The sequence below is a fragment of the Denticeps clupeoides genome, chromosome 9 (assembly GCF_900700375.1).
Source record: "Denticeps clupeoides chromosome 9, fDenClu1.1, whole genome shotgun sequence".
Taxonomy (NCBI): domain Eukaryota; kingdom Metazoa; phylum Chordata; class Actinopteri; order Clupeiformes; family Denticipitidae; genus Denticeps; species Denticeps clupeoides.
In genome coordinates, this window is record NC_041715.1 from 6,857,830 (window position 1) to 6,876,066 (window position 18,237).

At 45.7% G+C, this 18,237-nt stretch overlaps 3 protein-coding genes across 13 annotated transcripts in view; 2 read left to right on the plus strand and 1 right to left on the minus strand.

Annotated features, from left to right (window-relative positions):
* kdm6a (lysine (K)-specific demethylase 6A) overlaps positions 1-3,973 on the minus strand; it is a 36,569-nt gene extending 32,596 nt beyond the window's left edge. For 5 of the 11 annotated variants that reach the window (XM_028990284.1, XM_028990281.1, XM_028990283.1 and 2 more), the window contains exons 1-2: positions 3,388-3,972; positions 3,190-3,253 (exon numbers count right to left, since the gene is read on the minus strand). In XM_028990284.1, the coding sequence (XP_028846117.1) occupies positions 3,190-3,253; positions 3,388-3,563 (240 nt within the window). In that variant the 5' untranslated portion in view covers positions 3,564-3,972. Of the gene's footprint in view, positions 1-3,189; positions 3,254-3,387 lie in introns of all 11 variants that reach the window. The other 6 variants (XM_028990287.1, XM_028990280.1, XM_028990289.1 and 3 more) reach the window with 4 other exon arrangements.
* Positions 3,974-4,551: 578 nt separating this feature from the next.
* On the plus strand, positions 4,552-7,519 carry fundc1 (FUN14 domain containing 1). The gene is made up of 5 exons (XM_028990291.1): positions 4,552-4,788; positions 5,244-5,406; positions 5,482-5,557; positions 6,560-6,688; positions 6,895-7,519. The coding sequence occupies exons 1-5, from the start codon at positions 4,770-4,772 to the stop codon at positions 6,970-6,972; spliced, it is 465 nt and encodes a 154-aa protein (XP_028846124.1). The 5' UTR covers positions 4,552-4,769; the 3' UTR covers positions 6,973-7,519.
* Positions 7,520-7,765: 246 nt separating this feature from the next.
* Positions 7,766-15,812, plus strand: efhc2 (EF-hand domain (C-terminal) containing 2). The gene is made up of 15 exons (XM_028991560.1): positions 7,766-7,979; positions 8,205-8,393; positions 8,474-8,624; positions 8,731-8,954; positions 9,125-9,376; positions 9,992-10,099; positions 10,297-10,435; positions 11,861-12,026; positions 12,393-12,535; positions 12,618-12,814; positions 12,900-13,033; positions 13,109-13,303; positions 14,053-14,145; positions 14,389-14,491; positions 15,572-15,812. Exons 1-15 carry the CDS (start codon positions 7,884-7,886, stop codon positions 15,683-15,685), a joined length of 2,304 nt encoding a protein of 767 aa, XP_028847393.1. The 5' UTR covers positions 7,766-7,883; the 3' UTR covers positions 15,686-15,812.
* Positions 15,813-18,237: the final 2,425 nt, after the last annotated feature.

An 18,237-nucleotide genomic window follows, 5' to 3' on the forward strand; every position in this document is an offset into this window, starting at 1 on the left:
CTGCAAGTTAGGGGACCTGGCAAAGTCAGCTGGAAAATTCTTTCGAGTAGACTTTTTGGTGTCAAGCATGGACTACGTTCCTTCAACCCCGCCCCCCCCCTGGCTGTCTGGCTGATCGGTATAACAGCATGAGCATTTCACTATGTGGTAGCATCTATGAAAATATGGTTTGAGAGAATAGAGCATGCCACAATTTATACAAGTAATAAAATAAATATCTATGTTTTTGTGCAATTAAAGTTTTGTAAAAAAAAAAAAAAAAAAAACTGTATATCAAACTCGCTGTGAAGTTGCCAGCAGCCAGTGTTTTGCAGGCGACAGCCTTTGATGCCAGGCTGATATGGAAGTTGCTGGTCATTACTTCTGAAGTACTCTCGTGCTGTTGGTTTTCATTTGCTTTTCAGGCTGGGAAATTGATGCTTTCAGAGCAGCTTCCCTCCTGTGTGTCTGTGTGTGTGTGTGTTGGTCTGATTTTGTGCAAGTGAAACCCAGTCTTCGCTTCGACAACAGTTATGAGCAAGGTGCGAGGTTAACACTGTTTTCTAACATGCTGCGACACAAATGGCTTCTACACCGTAGAGTGTGCGAAACTAAATCGCAGGACAACAGATCTACCAGTACTTCTATTTTGTTTTGGGCAGCCAATGGCAGCCCTTTACAGGCCAAGCACACACCGGAAAATACGAGGGCAGCAGGAGAGATTCTGGCTGCCCGAGTGACTTTGCACCACCGTACAGCAGAACAGAGAGCGCTCCAAGTATCTACATACATATTTTGGTGGTAGTAGCCTAGTGGCTAACACTACTCTCCTGTGAACCAGAACACCCAGGTTCAAACCCAGGTACTACCATTGTGTCCGTGAGAAAGACACTCCAGGGGGACCGTCCCTGTAACTACTGATTGGAAGGTGCTCTGGATAAGGGAGTCATAAATGTCCTTGCTGTAGAGCCCTGAAAACATCAAACATCATCTTCGCCCAATGGCCCATAAACAACGATAAGCCCAGGCTTTACTACGAAGGCTTAATTACTCATAAGCGCTTTCTACCAACAGTTACACACATAAGCAGACAACTTCAATATGCCACAGGTGGCCAGGTGCAGACTTTCCTTCCATTCTCCTACCACATTTACAGCAATGATCCGAGAACGTTCACCTGAACAACCCAAGCTGTACAGGAAGTGCACCGGTGACTTAATAAATGCATTGCAGGAGCACTCATGCCAAGCACTTCCTTTGGGTTTTCAGTGACTATAAAGATTTCGTGATCTTATCAATAGCTGGATAGACACACACATAAACAGACAGATGATGTTTATAACAATGTAACTTTAACTAATCATGTCGATTTTGAACCTGAACCTACAGTACGGGCCAAAAGTTTGGACACACCTTCTCATTCAATGTGATGTCTTTATTTTCATGACCATTTACGTTGGTAGATTCTCACTGAAGGCATCAAAACTATGAATGAACACATGTGGAGTTATGTACTTAACAAAAAAGATGAAATAAGTGAAAACATGTTTTATATTCTAGTTTCTTTGCTCTGATTACTGCTTTGCACACTCTTGACATTCTATCGATGAGCTTCAAGAGGTCGTCACCTGAAATGGTTCTCCAACAGTCTTGAAGGAGTTCCCAGAGGTGTTTAGCACTTGTTGGCCCCTTTGCCTTCACTCTGTGGTCCAGCTCACCCCAAACCATCTCGACTGGGTTCAGGTCCGGTGACTGTGGAGGCCAGGTCTCCACTTTTTGTTAAGTACATAACTCCACACGTGTTCATTCATAGTTTAATGCCTTCAGTGAGAATCTACCAACGTAAATGGTCATGAAAATAAAGAAAACACATTGAAATGAGAAGGTGTCTCCAAACGTTTGGCCTTAACTGCAGGTTGTAAGGAGTTTATTTATAAAGTCTTCTGAAAGCACATGATTTCTTACTCTTCATTGGCCGTTTCGTGCTGAATGACTGACAGTGCATCACCCACAGGTCGGTGTCACCAGTCTAAGAAAGCAGCGACGGGAGGCTCCGGCAAAGCCACGTAAAAAATAAACGCCATTCCATTCCCACGCGACGCGTCGTAAGCCGTTACTCCGTCTTCACTCCGCGCCGCCGTCCATCGCCATCTTGCTCGGACCCGTCAGACGTCGGCTAGCCCGCGGTGTTAGCCGGCGGCTAACGCGGGCGCCGGCCACGCTCGCCGGGTCCGGTGTCGTCAAAAAAAAAAAAAAAAAAAAAAAAAAGTGACAACACGGGGAGCACAATGCCGTCCGGCGACCCTGCGACGCGTTCGAGCCACGCCAGCCGCTCGCCTGTTGGCGTTCGCCGTCTCACGGCGCCACAAGTGCGGTGCGGCTAGTGCGATGCTCCTGTTTTTTTTTTTTTTTAATTTTATTTTTTATTTAGTCGTTTCACGCACAAACGTCGAAACCAAGACGCGGCCGCTCTTACGAGCGGATGGGACGGCGAACAGCCTCCCCCCCCAACAGCCCAGTAGCGACTCATAAAGACCCAAATCCTGCAGGAGGACGAGACCTTTCGGGGCCTCTCGTCGAGCATCGCGCTCGCTTCCGCGCCGCAACTCTCGCACCGGGTCGTCAGTCCGGCCCGAGATGCACTTTTTTTTTTTTTTTTTTTTTAAACTTAGTCGGGCCGGAGCACGGCCGCCTCCTCGACGTCAGCCGCGACCTTTGTGCGGGACATCGGCCGCGTGGAGCCGAAAAGAAAAGAGCGACTCGGGCTTCCACAGTTTCGCGACAGCGGCGTGGGAATAGGACCGTCAAAACGCCCAGCCCGGCCGTGTCCACAAGCGCCGGTCGAGGCGCCCTTTCAGCCGCGTTTCACGTGTCGCCGGAGACTATTACACCGGCACTTCGCACTTCTGTCGCGTGTGACAACGGGGGAAAAAGTTTTTTTTTTAATCCTTTCCTTCCCAGAGACCATCGACCAGCTGCAATATGGTAGCTAAACGTATTCGGCGGTGTTCGTGGCCACGTTTCAAATCTAGCAGTGAAAGTGATATTCCGAAATTCGGACAGTCCGGACTGCGAACCCCGCCACTGCGCGGCGATGCTAGCCGTGTTAGCAACGCGACCTGCCGTTTCCAAACGTGCTGAATGCCGGACGGTGGTCCGGGTGGGGAGCGCGGGGGGCTAGAGGGCGAAGCCCAGCCGGAACAACGTTACCTTTAACAGCAAGGCCTTCGTTCTGGCGCCATCTTCATGAAGCGTCTGAAATCCAAACAGTGAGCTGCAAGTGGAGGACACAACACAGGCGGCTCCGCGTTACTTGACGGCTTTCTTTTTCCACCCCCGACCGCCCGCCCGCGGCCGAAGCGCCGCGGCAAAAAAAAAAAAAAACGCGAGCAAGCCGCGCTTTCTAACCTGTCGATCCCGGCCAGCGCGTCCCGCTCCTGCGCCGTCAGCGTCGGAAAGTCCTCCTCGGCTTCGCTCGCTTTTCCCGCCGCCATTTTCTTTTCCTCATCACCAGCGGCGCCGCCGAGACTTCGAGCAGGAGCGCAGGCGGCGGCGGCGGCGAGCGACACTCCGCACGACTTCATGGGCGAAGCGACGGGGAAGCGGCGGGGGGGAGAAAAATACAACTCCGCCGAGACGTTCCGAGGGCTGGAGAGCCCCTTCGCCAGATTTAAAAAAATGGTTGAAAAAACGCTGCCAATTCCGCCAGGAAAACAGTATCCCTCCAAAAAAAAGGCTTCTTTTTCACATTGTTCTATGCCAGATGCTTCATGTTAACGAATGCCGTGTGATGCGTGAAGCAACGTGGACGTGGGGTTTACGCACACGGCGTTATTTAGTAATAGCACAAAACTTCCCCTCAAACCGTCAGCTTAAAGTTATTATAATTGTGTCACTCTGGCGAACCCACGCCGCCGCCGTCGGAACGCCCCCATTGGCCGGCCGGCCAATCCCCGCGCGTTTGGCGCACCACGTGACCGGCCCTGCACAGAGGAACCGCCTTCTTATTTTTATTCTGTTTTTTTTTTTGTTTTTTTTTTTTTTCTCCCCTTTTTCTGATATAAACTTTTTTTTATTTTTTTTAACTTCACGCACTTTTTTTTTGTTGCCGTACCCAGTTCAACGTTCATTAAATTACCGCATTCTCGCACTTGTTCTTTAGATCCAATAGCACAAGCAATTTGTAAACTTGTACGGTGCAATTTGTCACACAATATTCGACTTTTCCCCACTTCTGACCTCATAGTGCAGAACTGTGAAGAACGGTGGCTCAAAAAATCACACTGCAAGAAAATACTCATTGAAATATAGTGCACAGTGCATGTTTTTCCTATACATAATAATAATAATTAAAATACACGATAAATATGTTACTTGTACAATTATATGATTTGTGCAAACTTGATACGATGATATGTGCAGACTTCATATGATGATCCAATAACAGGCTGGATAATGTGCGTCCCTTTTGCACAAAACAGTCCCAGTCCAAAAATTGTGTTTTGTGAATAAAAAAAAACATTGTCTGGGCTTCAAACACACACCCACAAAATAAAAATTGTAAGCCCGTGTCAACGACACAGCAATCATTTAACCCGACACTTCCAGATCAGAAGATAAAACAAACGAATCCATATGTACATCTTTAATTATTACAATTGTCTATAATTCTCACACTTTACTCCCCGACTGGAAAACGCATCGCCCTTGTCATGAAACGTGCGATCGCGAAGAGGGTTCGAGCGGACCGGCGTGAGCGCCTGTCAACGTTCGGGCCACGGTAGGAGAAAATGGCGCAGCACGGGGGAGGTGAGCGGAAGTGCGTTTTTTCCTCCACGCGTCGTGCGGTTTTTCGCGAAATTCTTATCATTACTATCTTACTGTTATTATTATTATTATTATTATTTCATTCAGCAGTCCTGACCGGCAGCTGTTCTGCGCGTCGTAACTACGCAGCAACAAAACGTTAGCTAACTAGCATTTAGCTGGCGAGCCAGCACTAACACTAACACTTACAAGCACAGCACTTACAATAAAACAACGACAAGACAACCACGTGATATTAGTTAATAGATCTCGCGTTTGCCGGATCAACTGCTTACAAAGACCCTCGATAACCTGAGCAAACTGTTCATTACGATCGATCAGCCCGGGGGCTGCAAAAACAACATTGACACGTTGGGTTTATTATTGTCATTTGGAGATTAAAAAAAAGGTGATATATTATATATAATGTAATAACGCCATGTATTGTTTTGAATCAGATCAAGATGCCGAGAGCGAAGACGAGTTGTACGGAGTTGTGAACATCGCGGACTACGCCCGGCGCCACCAGTGGTGGAGCCGCGTGTTCGGCAGCAACTCCGGCCCGATCGCCGAGAAGTACTCCGTCGCCACGCAGATCGCGATGGGGGGCGTCGGCGGCTGGTGAGCACGGCCGCTTCGGTGGCGCTAATCGCGTGGAAGAGTTGCGGCGTGCTGACGGTCCCCGCTTCTCGCTAGGTGCGTGGGATACCTCTTCCAGAGGGTCGGGAAGATCGCGGCTACCGCGGTAGGGGGAGGATTTCTGCTGCTACAGGTAAGCGCGACGGGCGCCGCCATCGTATTGACGTTAGTTGGCGGGGACGCCATCTATTTATTTATTGTGGAGTGTCGCGACGCGTCGAGCGCACCCAAGTCACGTGACCCCCTCGCCTCCTCTCCTCCTCCTGCCGCTTGTGAGGTCGCCGCCGTCAGAGTACAACACTGACGCCGCATGGACAGGAGTTTCCTGGAGATACAAACGTCCCATCGTGCATAGGCTGCTAGTAGCCTAGTGGGTAACACAGAAGACCCAGGTTCAAATCCCACTTATTACCATCGTGTCCCTGAGCAAGACACTTAACCCTTAAAAAAAAACCACTGATTGTAAGTGAAGTCATTGTCACATGTGATACACAGCAGCACAGCACACAGTGCACACAGTGAAATTTGCCCTCTGCATTTAACCCATCACTCTGAGTGAGCAGTGGGCAGCCATGACAGGCGCCCGGGGAGCAGTGTGTGGGGACGGTGCTTAGCTCAGTAAAGGCGTCTGATAAATGCTGTAAATAATCCCAACAGTTACACAAATACAGGCATGCAGAAAACAGAAGAACCCCCAGCTTGCCTTAAATAGATTTCATTTGTTAGATCGGCACCAGGTTGCAGATACTCCATCCGGTTATTGGAGTAGTTGTTTTTGACGGATATCTTCTTTTAAATCGGCAAAATATTATGGTACTAGTGAAAGTGAAGTGATTGTCACTGGGAAACACAACACAGCGCACCGGGACACAACAAAATGTGTCCTCTGCTTTTAAACCATCACCCAGGCCCCCGGGGAGCAGGGTGTGGGGACGGTGCTTTGCTCAGCTTTGCTCACCTTGGCGGCTCGGTGTTTGAACCGGCATCCTTCCGATTACACGTCTGTTTCCTTACCTGCTAGGCCACCACTGGCCATTAAAACCTAAAGTTAGTGCATTTCAAAAAAGTGCATTTCATGTCGTGTATTTTTGAAAAATAATTGTCCCCCCCTTTTTTTTTTGTAACACCTCCCCAGATTGCCAACCATAGTGGGTACGTGCAGGTTGATTGGAAGAAAGTTGAAAAAGATGTCAAGAAAGCAAAGAAACATCTTAAAAAGAGGGCTGACAAAGCTGCTCCGGAGCTGAACTCTTTCATAGACGAGGTAGAAATATGGAAGCAAATACTTGCTAGAAGAGAAAAGCATCGTAATGCTGAATGCTGTGGATTGTCTTTATTATAAGATATAAAGATTCCCTTGTGTACATTCTAATTACAACCTCACATGTTAACATCATAATAAACACATATTTATTAAGAAAATTTCTCATAGCGTTTCAACATTATGTGACTAATGCTCTTGTGCTTTAGTCCACAGATTTTGTGAAGAGAAACATCGTAATTTCAAGTGGATTTGTGGGAGGCTTTCTGCTGGGTCTGGCATCCTAGACAGAGCCGACATACCTTCATCCTGACCAGAGACTATGTTTGTGTTGTTACTGTGAACGATGGTCCCCTGTTGCTTCACCGTGACGCTGCTGTGGCAGTATTTACGAAGTAATATGGCCGTCCAACCCAGGCCTGCTGAAGCACCACCCTCTCCATACGCTACCATGGCTCAACAGTGAGCTGGTCAGACGTACTCTTCAACGCAAGCTACGCCGCTCGCTCTCCGCTCTGTCGTTTGTGACCGTGTCAGCGGTGTTAGTTTTATTATCTCATTAGGTTTGTAACTGGTTCACGTGACTCCACCTGAACATGAAATGGGAAGCTTTCTCCTGTACTGTACTGCACTGTAAAGATCATAAAACTGTTGAGGACTAGAATGAAATGTGACATGCCTTTTGGGCTGTGCAATATTTAGTCGAATATCAAGTTGCCAATTTTGGGTGTGATATCGCACAAGTACCAGAATAACCTTTGCTTTTACTCATGTACAATGTTGTATTTTACGCCTACATCCTTATTACACATAAATAAACACATTTTAACTCTGTGGTTTATTCTTTAGTTATAAATAACAAAGCGCCGAATGAGCAAAGATTCGCTTGTGTGAGAGCTAAAATATTTCAAGAATGATTGTCTTTTTCTGGGTATTTTTTATACCAGTAATTGGTCCATAGCAAAAGATTATTTTAAATGTAAGATATAAACAATATCATATAGATTATTGCTGGGGTTTGCGTGAATATTTAATTAGCAATAATTTGTTTTTGTTTTTTTCGAGAAATGCAAAAAAAAAAAAAACGTTTTTATAAACGATTTATTCTCGCAATTTCCGGTACGCGCGTCATTTCCGGTTAAGACGCGTTGTTAAGCAACGGCACAAAACATTTTAGAGAGACAACAGCGGTCGGTGGATGAGAAAACTTGTTTATTTAAAAGGAGCAAAAGTACATGAACCTCCAGCCACAATGACACTGCCTATTCTGCCTGGATATTCTTTTAATAAAAATGTAAGTGGAGAACATTTATATTTATGAAGAGTATTACTGTTATTATGATTGACGATGCTAATTTTTCATCCATGTGGAAAAACATGGAAAAATGGGAAACGTTTTCTGTACCTTATATTCACATAGCACCCTAATTCATGAGTGGTGATTGTGGTGTCTGATTCGTTGATTGACACAATTCACAAATGCATAGTGATGTGGGAAGGAAATATGTTCTTGTTCTAGTTATTGAAAGACAAATTCCACAAGTCCCAGCACTTTGACTATTTCAATGGGCTTCCTATGCTGGTTGGCTCTGAGAAGCCAGGTATCGGAGGAGAACTGCGTCCGGGCCAAAAGGCCCGACCAAAAACCTCAGTGTTTTCAAAGGATGACACCAATGGTGTGCCATTGTGGGTGGCGTTTGACAAACAGGTATGTTAAAAGAGCTAACGTTATTTTTATTTTTACACACCAGCAGTTCATTTTTTATGCTTTACCACACTTTACCACAGGTGTTAAGTTTTGATGCATACTTTGAAGAGGATGTGGCCCAAAATAAAGATGAAAAATACAGGATCCGGAAGTGTAAGATATACTACTATCTGGAGGATGACACAATCCAAGTTATTGAGCCGGAATACAAGAATAGCGGGATCCCGCAGGGTAGATCTGTTTATTTATCGTTTACTTATTACTAATTGGAGAAACTAGCAGAAGGGCAAAAGTAACGAGAAGTGCAGATTCTAAATTTGTATTTTTACCTCTGAAGGAACTCTGATCAGACGGCACCCGATACCGCTTCCTGCTCCGAATGGTGACCAATGCTACAATGTGTACCATTTCAACATCAACCAGAAGATGGTGCTGTACTCTAAGACCTTTAAGATCACAGACTGCGACCCTTTTACACGACAGTTCCTACGGAAAATAGGGGTCCGTCTCAACAGTCCTGCGTCGGTTCCGCAGGATCCCTATAGCAGCCTTCGCCAGAAGGTCAGCATGAGTGCCCTGTGCACAGCAAATGAAATGCACACCTCAAACTCCATCCCAGGCACTAGCTGCCCATGTTTCAGTCTGATAGCTTTCGGTGACAGTATTTCCCATTTGCACCATTAGCAACGTGGAAAATATCATTGTGCTAACCACGTCATGCTTCTGGGCAGATGGAAGAGAGCATGATGCCGCTGCGTCCATACGAAAAACAGGACAAGCTCAAGCAGTTCTTGGATCACGACAGGAACGTCCTGAGGTTCTACTGTCTCTGGGATGACTCTGAGAATGAGTTTGGTGACCCCAGAGAACTCATCCTGCATTACTTTCTGGCTGATGACACCATTGAGATCCGAGAAGTAATTTACCCTAACACAGGCCGGGATGCTGTTCCAAAGTTTCTGAACAGGAGTAAGCTGCCAAAGGTGAGGGCGATGCGCATTCATGCATATAATCTGTGTAGAGCAGGTGCAGACCTAAGCTCCACCAGTCAATTGTTCATTCTTGTTTAATCACCTTTTCTCCGCTCTTGGCTTTTTCACCTGAGGACATACGATTTCAGATGAATTTTTAATTGCAACTTCAACTATTTACTTTGAATTAGCATCACAGTATTGAGACCACAACGTCTGCCATTTTTGGACTGCAGTGTGCAACTTCTAAGACATTCTTGGCTCCAGTGAGCTTTTCTGTGCCTTACATGAACATCATATCTAGGCTGACAGGATTGAAAAAAAGTCTAGCTTGCCTGAAGCATGTTTCCCCCCCTGCTTGCTATCGCAGATCTAATTCTTTCTGATGGAGTTTTACGAGTTCACTCATTCTTTTTTTTTTTGGGTGTGTTTTGTTTTCAGCTGAAGTTGCAATCCAAAATGATTTTGCCTTCCAAAATATGTCACCTTAAAGGTTTATAAAAAAAATCACAGGCAGAAAGATAATTGCATGCCCCGATGCTAACTAGATATGTCCTTCCAGAAACATTATAATCATCCTTTCTGTTAAGCCTGTCCTTTATTTTTTGTTGCTACCATTTCAAACAGCACGCTCCTATTCCCAGACGTCAGCCTGGGGAAGTAACAGATCGCACTGTCCTCAATGTGTTCGGACCAGTGGGACGTGGAGGACGTTACATTTTGGATAGCCTCAAAGTAGGTGAACTTCTCAGTGGAAACCTGTCTCTTTTTCATATGCAAAAATCATTTTGGTTGTTCCCACGCAGGACCCCAAGGAGCTTTGTTTCCACACATTGCCGTGTTCTCTTGTAGACTTTCTGCGTTTGAGGGTCAGTAGAAGTTCAGCCGGGGAGAAGGCATCTCATCTCACTGGCCATTTTTTTCCTTGACAGACTGGCGCTGTCCAGGAGGAGATTTATAAGGACTGTGACCTGACCATAGGAGGGGTTATCAACGTCTGGGGTCGAAAAGTCTTGATTTGTGACTGTGACAACTTCACAAAAGATTACTATCACAGCAGATATGGTGTAGGTAAGGTACCTGAACTGCTTAAGTGTCACACATTCTCCAGAGTCTTTCCTTCTGACTCTACTGGAGATAAAGATACTAAAAAAAAGTGAAGTGATTGTCATTGTGATACACAGCAGCACAGCACATGGTGCACATAGTGAAATTTGTCCTCTGTATTTAACCCATCACCCTGAGTGAGCCATGACAGGCACCCGGGGAGCAGTGTGTGGGGACGGTGCTTTGCTCAATGGCATCTCAGTGGCACCTTGGCTAATCGGGATTCAAATCGCCAACCTTCTGATTACGGGGCCGCTTCCTTAACCGCTAGGTGATGGGTCCTTAACCGCTAGGCCACCACTGCCCCATGGTAGCCGTGGAGAGATACAAAATCGTGGGCCCAAAATTTCCACAGGCGATTGACTGTGTTGAAGCCTGTATATGATTTACATACAATATTTTCAAACTATTCAACTCATTTAGACACTAATGAGTTTATTTGAAGTCACCTTTCAAGTGGACTAAGTGGACAGTGGGAAAAAAAAATGCACCCATAAATGTGTTTGCTTGGCCATTTGTCACCTGTATGTGACAAATTAAAGATGTTACTGAGGACAGTCAAAAAGAGACATTACATCAATACGTACAAAACTGTTTATTTTGTCACACTTAGACAGCTGCATCACTGGCAAATTACCACTTGATGTCAGTAAGGAACTCCTGAAGTTTTGGTTTTCACACGCTGTCTTGCTCATGCGTGGTGCTGCTTCCATTATATGAAAGTGTCTGGTCTGATATTATACCTGATATTATACACACAAAGGGAACTCTTCAAACAAGACTGCACAAAAACAAGAACTTTTTTGCCAATTTCTGTAAACATAATGATTCATATCCTCCTTGATTCTCCTTGTTTATCATTTTTGTGGTTTAGTTTGAACAAAAGATACTCTTTTCTGTGAAAGACAAAAAAGAAAAAAAACATCAAACCTTTCCCACAAATCCCATTCGGGACGAATTGGCTCAAGACATTGTAATCCTGTGGATCCTGATCGCAATGTAAGGCGATGGGTCCGAGAAAGAGACCATAATGGAGTTACTAGCTTGCAGAGCCTGGCCATGTATGTGATCGCATCACATCCTGTGCCTCTTTGTGTTTAAACGGGGGCGGATATGAGAGCCACTCGAGTTCTGTGCCAACTGTAATGCAATACCTGTGCATCCATTACCCCTTGCATTGTACTGATTGAGTTTAGCTTACAGATTAGTCACAGATGATTGTGAAGGCATCTGAGTGACATGCTGCCCCGTGCACTTTTGCGGGGTGAACGGGGTTAAGGGCCACACCACCGAGTCTTTGTTTTCCTTTTGCTTTTCTCGATTGCTCTTTTTGTCCTCCTCTCCATGAAACCATTCCTCTCTTTATTCTCTGTTTATGTGGGTTTACAGAGGACTTCTCCCCTGTACAGTATAAGGAGGACCCCCCTCCAAAGCCAGTTAGACAGGTGCCCCCTTACAATGGATTTGGGTCTGAGGAGGACTCTCTGTGCTCCTGCCAGGGCTTGCTGCCCAAGCCCCCACAGAAGGACTTCAAAAAGATGATGGAGAAAGACAGGTAACCAATGTTTCACCCAGAGAGGCCACTGTGGTTGCGCCCAAGATTTTTACATGAATAATATGAACTCAAACAAAACAACAACCTGTTCTCCTCCCTTTTACTGTATAACCATTGATGGAACCGAATGATCATTTAAAATTGTTCTAAAGAATTTCCTAAGCCAGTTTGTGGTTGCCAGTTTGTTTTGGGGTGTACACATGAGTGAAGCTCTGGACACAGTTTACACAAAAGCATGAACATGTATCTAAAAGTCTTAATTTTTTGGTTTCCTATACTTGTGGCTTGCAGTCTGCTTTCATTTTCTTTGCCACATCATATTTCTTTCCTGAGCCTCTGCAACATTGATTTTTCATTTTTTTTTAGACAAGGTCTAGTGAGCAATGTGCTGAGATTCATGGCCAAAATGGAGACTGACAGTGCCATCGACAGGGAGCGAACATTTATCATCTCTTTCTACCTCTGTGATGACACCATGGGGGTTTTTGAACCTCCTCAGAGGAATTCAGGTAGGCCTCTTATATCATTTCTGTTATATTACACAATAGTTAGTGAATTCGAGTTGAGCATATTCTCTATGTGAATATGCAGGAATAAGTGGGGGTAAGTTTCTGGAGAGAGGGCGGGTGAAGAAGCCAGGCCAGCAGGTTTTTAAAAGCAAGATGTCTGAATACTTCACGGCCCAGGACCTGTATGTGGGAGCCAGGCTGGTGATCAACAACCAGCCCTTCCAGCTGGTTGATGCTGATGAGTACACCTTCAACTACATGGAGGAACATGCGTTGGAGGTCAGATATTTACACCTGGTGTGGAATTGTAAATTCAAAATTAATCTGCTACATTCAGTGACCATACAGTGTCTCGTCTGGCCAGTTCCCTAGGGCCAGCGTTGGCATTATTCTAAGCAAGGTCAAATCCATCAGTGAGGACAAGCAGAAAGAAATTAAGAACTTCTTTGCTATGAGTGACCCTGAAAATTCAGGCTGCCTCAATTATGAGGTCTTCAGGTACTTCTCTATCATATTTTATTGTAATGACTGAACGTGCCAGAGATGCTAAGTGGCAGGTGGTATCTCACACAGGACCCTGTTGGCTGGCCTGGACTGCGGGCTGTCAGAACATGAAATCATGACGCTGGGTCGCCTCTTCTCTGTGCGGGACCGGTCGGAGGTGGACTTGGGGCTGATGCTGGCTGTCGCTCAGGACCAGCTCAAGAGAAAACACTTTGAAGGCTTTGCAGACATGGTCAGAGCCTTCACCCATGAGGACCGCAGCAGGTAGGGAGCTCCTGATCTCTGCTGCACTGCTGTTTTTCTGTGTGGCCACAGAGAAAAGTGAAAGTAAGTTCATCCCAATCTGCCATTCAAACTCAATTACCTCCAACATGGCTTCCTTTTCCAGACGGGACACACTGTGAGGGGCTTTGTGAATTTGCGTTGTCATTACCAGTGAACATCAAATTTGTATACATGTACGTGCTTTATTGTTCGGCACATTTTTATATTCTTCATATCTGACAGCACATCTGACAGTCTGCATTTAAACATTTTACTGATCTACAAACACACATTAATATGCACAAACACACATAATTGTGCCTGATGAAGAACAAACCATCAATCTTCAGCCTATAGGCCCCAGATCGAGGAGCAGCGATTAGTTCCAGCGGTTTGAGTGCAGCATTGGAACCAGATGATCCCTGAAGACTTGTGGCGTGTAGCTGGCAGGGGAAATGGATGACTAAGAGCGCCAAAGGGTCAATGTGCACGTCCTGTTTATGTGGCCATGTGAATTTTCAAAATTTTCAAAAACGTCCCTGCGGTAATGAAGTCGACATGTCTGGGAAGGTTGCACTGGCCAGTTAAACTGTCAAAAATTGTAGCAGACGCCTACAAATACACTCCACCGCCTTCAGAGAACTGCCATTGAAGTAGCACTCATTCTTTGGACTTCTGTCCATTTTGGATCCAACGTGCCATGAGACATGAGGTAATTTAATTAATTGTGCTTTTCTGTCTTCTGCTAGAACTGGACATTTAGCCAGTGTAGACGCCCGGACCATCTGTAAGGCCTTCCATCTACCACTGCATGACGAACTCCTGAGGGCCTTATTCAAAAAGTAAAAACACAATTCAATCTCAAATTAACTTTAGTGTGGTTTGTTTTTTTCATGCAGAATTTGAAATAATACATAAATACTGTAGATTCCTTACAACTGGCTGCCAGTAGAGTAAGTGCATTTGTCAGGTTACATTTTCTTAATGTACCTCAGTAGTCCACTGGTACAAATCCATGCAGACACGGTTACATAATGTCCCTACTTGTATTAAGTTCTGTTACTTAAACACCCACCTTCATGCAGGTATGAAGGGGAGTCCTCAGAGATTGACTACCACGCCTTCCTCTCCGGCATCAACTGGATGGAGAATCCTGCACCTGCTGTTCACCCTGATGTTACACTGAAGGTGAATAAAAGTCTATCTCTCTCTCTCTGCACACACACAATTTGTTTGTGTCTAATGTGGACCAAGAACCAGACAATATAATTGGACATAGTTTTTACAATGTAATGTCAGAGACAGACAATAACAACTTCAAACACTCCATCCTTCCAGTCTTGCATTGTGGTATGTGTCCTGATAACAATAGAAGCCATAATATAGAGAAAGAGGATAGAGACATGAGAGCAGAGCGGATTAGATGGGGAGGAGCGAAGGAGGAAGAATGAATGAAACAATGAGGGAAGCAGGCAAGAAATGCAGTTGGAGGGACCACAAGAGAAGGAGAGAGAGAGGGTGAGAAGGACAAGAGAGAGGAATAAGAATTCGGGGTTAGCGAGGCAGAGAGAGAGAGAGCGCGAAAGAGAGACATCGAAATAAAGGGCGAGAGGGCCAAATGGAAGCGCTCCAGCTCCTGGCCGCATCAGCCGGAATGAAAGGCAATGTGTTCCTCTGTGGCTCACCTCACTCAAATCAGCCTTGAGAACAAGCACTCAAGAGCTGTTCAGATATATCGGCTTTAATATGTAGCCGTAATTTACCACGCCATGCCACATAACAGCCTAAGCAAAACCATCTGCAGAGAACTCACACAATGGGCCAGAAAAAAAAAGTGAAAAAAAAAATAATAAATACCACACACTTCCAGCAGAGGGAGTACGCACATTTTTTTTTGTCTTTCCCTGAATAGTTACTTTTCTACTGTGCTTGGCCTGTCTGCTTGTCACTCCCCTGTTTTCTCATTGTCACTGTGATCGGTTTGCAGCCCTTTTCTGTGGCCAAACAATGCTGGGTTACTATGCTTTTATGATTGGACCCTCGCAATGTCCTGGAGATGACTGATGTCACTTTATCAAACTTCCAGCTGTCCTATCCCTGCCTCATGTCTTGCTTCAATAACCGTCACATTAAACTCTATTCATATTATGACACTGTATCATCACAGTGCACAATAACCGATAGTTTATTGGCAGCTGCTTTGTACTAAGACAAAAAAAAAAAATGTGATAATGGACGATGTAAAATTTTAAACATCACTGTTTTCAGTTTATTGTGGACTGGACTGGAGAGGCTGTTGGCCCAGCAGTAACCAGCATCAACTACTCTCTCTTCCTGGAAGACGCCTTTGGCAGCACAGCACCCAGGGCAGGTGGCGAATGAGACAGGAAGCGGGAGAAAGGGGACATGTGAACTGTTTCTCCGCTCAGCCGAGCCCAGCCACCAACGTGCAGTCCAGTCAACCTGATACTGTTCCTTTTTTTCCCTCAAGTAAAAGCAAATGCAGTACTCTCTGGTGTGTCCGTCCATTTGTGTGTTTGTTGTGCCTTACTGTGCCATAAGTGTAGCTTTAAAACGAGCCGCGCATAAATCAAAACCACGCCAGCTAGGGAGAACTATTAGACGTGACTTATGTGCCTCTGGGCCAAACCAGACATGGTAAAAGATACCAGCAGTTAAAGCAAAACATATTTCACGTGCATGGCAGATTATGGGGGGGGGAAAAATCCCTGCGTAATAACACTACATGTCACATGCACGAGAGAGGAAATTGCCTCGGAAGAGACGACCACCCAACAGATAAGATGAGGCTTTGCACTCCGCATGCACAGCCAGTGTGGCCCTCAGAAGGCTCCAGGCTGGTGGGGACCAGAGACCAGCGTCCGGCGCCTTCGACACTGTCTATTTTTCATCTCCGATGGGCGGCATATTTTGGGGCTTTAATCCGACACGTCACTCAATTGTCAGCAGCTGATGGCACGAAAATATATATTTAAAACAATTGCCTGTGTCCTGCAGGTTGAGCGCGCTGTTATTAGAACTTGTGCAATCAAGGCCCTCCAATGCCTTCGCGGGACGGAAAGAGCGCATTACCTCACGTGCGGCATTATCGCGTCTTCGCTCGTAGCTTTCACACTTACTAAAATATTAGACGTGCTCCTGGTCCCCAACACAAGGGCTGGTGCCGATAGGGCCTGGCCACATTTTTGGCCTTTTATGCTCTCCCAAATTAAGGGTGTGAGAAGTGCGCTGCATGCAACGCTGCACACACCAACACCGTCCACATCAAGGCCCAGGCTGCACCTCCTATACAGCATCGGATCCTGATGGCTTTTGCAGACCGGCCGGGAAGACTTTCTCTGTAGACTGTCACAGCCCGAGCATTTTGTTGTAACTCTTAGCAGCCAAAGCAAGCAACTCTAATTTTTTTTTTTTATATTTCTGATAGTCGCTAAAAAATCCCTTAAATATACATATTTTTCGTGATTGCCTTTTGTTTTTCCATTTCATTCGGTTCTTATTACATCCTGTCTCAGGGGTATTTTAAAGGCCCGAAAACAGGAAAATGTAATAAATGTTTGTGGGCTCATTCCAATCTCCCACGAGTCACGTGAATCTTGGGCTAAATTGCTGCTGGCAGTGCGCGCTTATGGAGGGACACATGGCAGTGCCCCTGCAGTTGGCAGTCGGCTCTGTTTTTTTTTTTGTTCTTGGGGCATTTAAAGGGAACCTGAAATTAATTTATGGGTTCCAGCAGATAAAAAGAAACCAGGCTTGAAGGCAAACGGTTTTAGTGCATTAACGCTCCTTATCCTTCCACATGGGCACGTAGATATTTAGTTTGATCAGAGACATCTTAGGGGTCTTGCTTTTTCCAGAATTTATCCAAAGTCTACGAGGGCGGATGGATGTAACTAGCATGTGTTTAAACCATGTAACCGTTGTGACACGGACAGGTGCTTGAGGATCTGTTGCTGCAGGCAAACCATCTTCACGCTCCAAAATTATTTTTTAAAGCTTTTTAACTTCTTCAGACTACCACCTGCTGGAAAAATACTATTTTTTTCCCCCTCTTTCCCGAACAAAGAAAGAGAAGAAGGGGTGGGTGGGTGGGTGTGGGTGTCGAAGTGAGCAGACACTCACAACAGCCCCCTCTTCTCAGTGACTCCTCAGAAGGACTTGGCGCAGGGTTGAAGGTATGGGGCAGAGTTAAGACTTTCAAGACATTTCTTCACAAGGTCAGCCACAGCCTCGGGTGCACATGGGGAAGCAGTTACTCTCTTCCCCAAACTTGCGCCCCTCGCCGCTGCCAGCAACCGACTCCTATTTACCGAGGAGATACACATCAACTCTCCCTTTCACTCTTTTCCTTTCGTTTTTTTTTTTTTAGCAATTCAAAGAAACCCGAATGAAATTTCGAACCACGCACTTGTCCTAAGTGACACGGTTTTGTACCTCGGAATCGGCGAGCCTGGTTCGGCAATCAGTTTCTGGTAGTTTTTGGCAGAACGTTGTTTTTTGATGGGCGAAATGAAGAAAAGTTATTCTATACTGGCCATAAATTTGAGCTCAGGGACCACTTTCATGCGGTGGTCTTGCTCCCCGTGGAGGCCGTTTTGGAAGCGGGCGAGCCTACTTTTTCTGCGTGCGTCCCCCCTCCCCCATCAATCTTCCCAAATTATGAGCCTTTACACATTTTTTTCACGTAGCTTGAAATGCGGCATCAGTCAAGGCTGGTCGCCCCTGTTTGCCCCTCACCTGGTGTGGAGCCGCAGCAAGGCCCCGAAGGCGTTCTTCTGCAGCGGCTTAGGAGCAAATAAAAGACAGCTCTTTCATCAAACGAAGGGGGGGGGCGCGTGACGCGGGGTTCTTTTTTTTTCTTGCATAACCTCTCCTAACCGCCGTCGCGATTATCCACCGGGGCATGAACTTTC

What these genes read in the sequence shown, in the direction of transcription:
- fundc1 (XM_028990291.1), top strand. An exon ending in ATGGGGGGCGTCGGCGGCTG is followed by an intron (nt 5,407 to 5,481) that starts GTGAGCACGGCC and finishes GCTTCTCGCTAG; the next exon opens with GTGCGTGGGATACCTCTTCC. An exon ending in GAGGATTTCTGCTGCTACAG is followed by an intron (nt 5,558 to 6,559) that starts GTAAGCGCGACG and finishes ACACCTCCCCAG; the next exon opens with ATTGCCAACCATAGTGGGTA.
- efhc2 (XM_028991560.1), top strand. Translation starts at nt 7,884, where the DNA reads ATGAGAAAACTTGTTTATTTAAAAGGAGCAAAAGTACATGAACCTCCA. An exon ending in CTGAGGGCCTTATTCAAAAA is followed by an intron (nt 14,146 to 14,388) that starts GTAAAAACACAA and finishes ACCTTCATGCAG; the next exon opens with GTATGAAGGGGAGTCCTCAG. An exon ending in ACCCTGATGTTACACTGAAG is followed by an intron (nt 14,492 to 15,571) that starts GTGAATAAAAGT and finishes CACTGTTTTCAG; the next exon opens with TTTATTGTGGACTGGACTGG.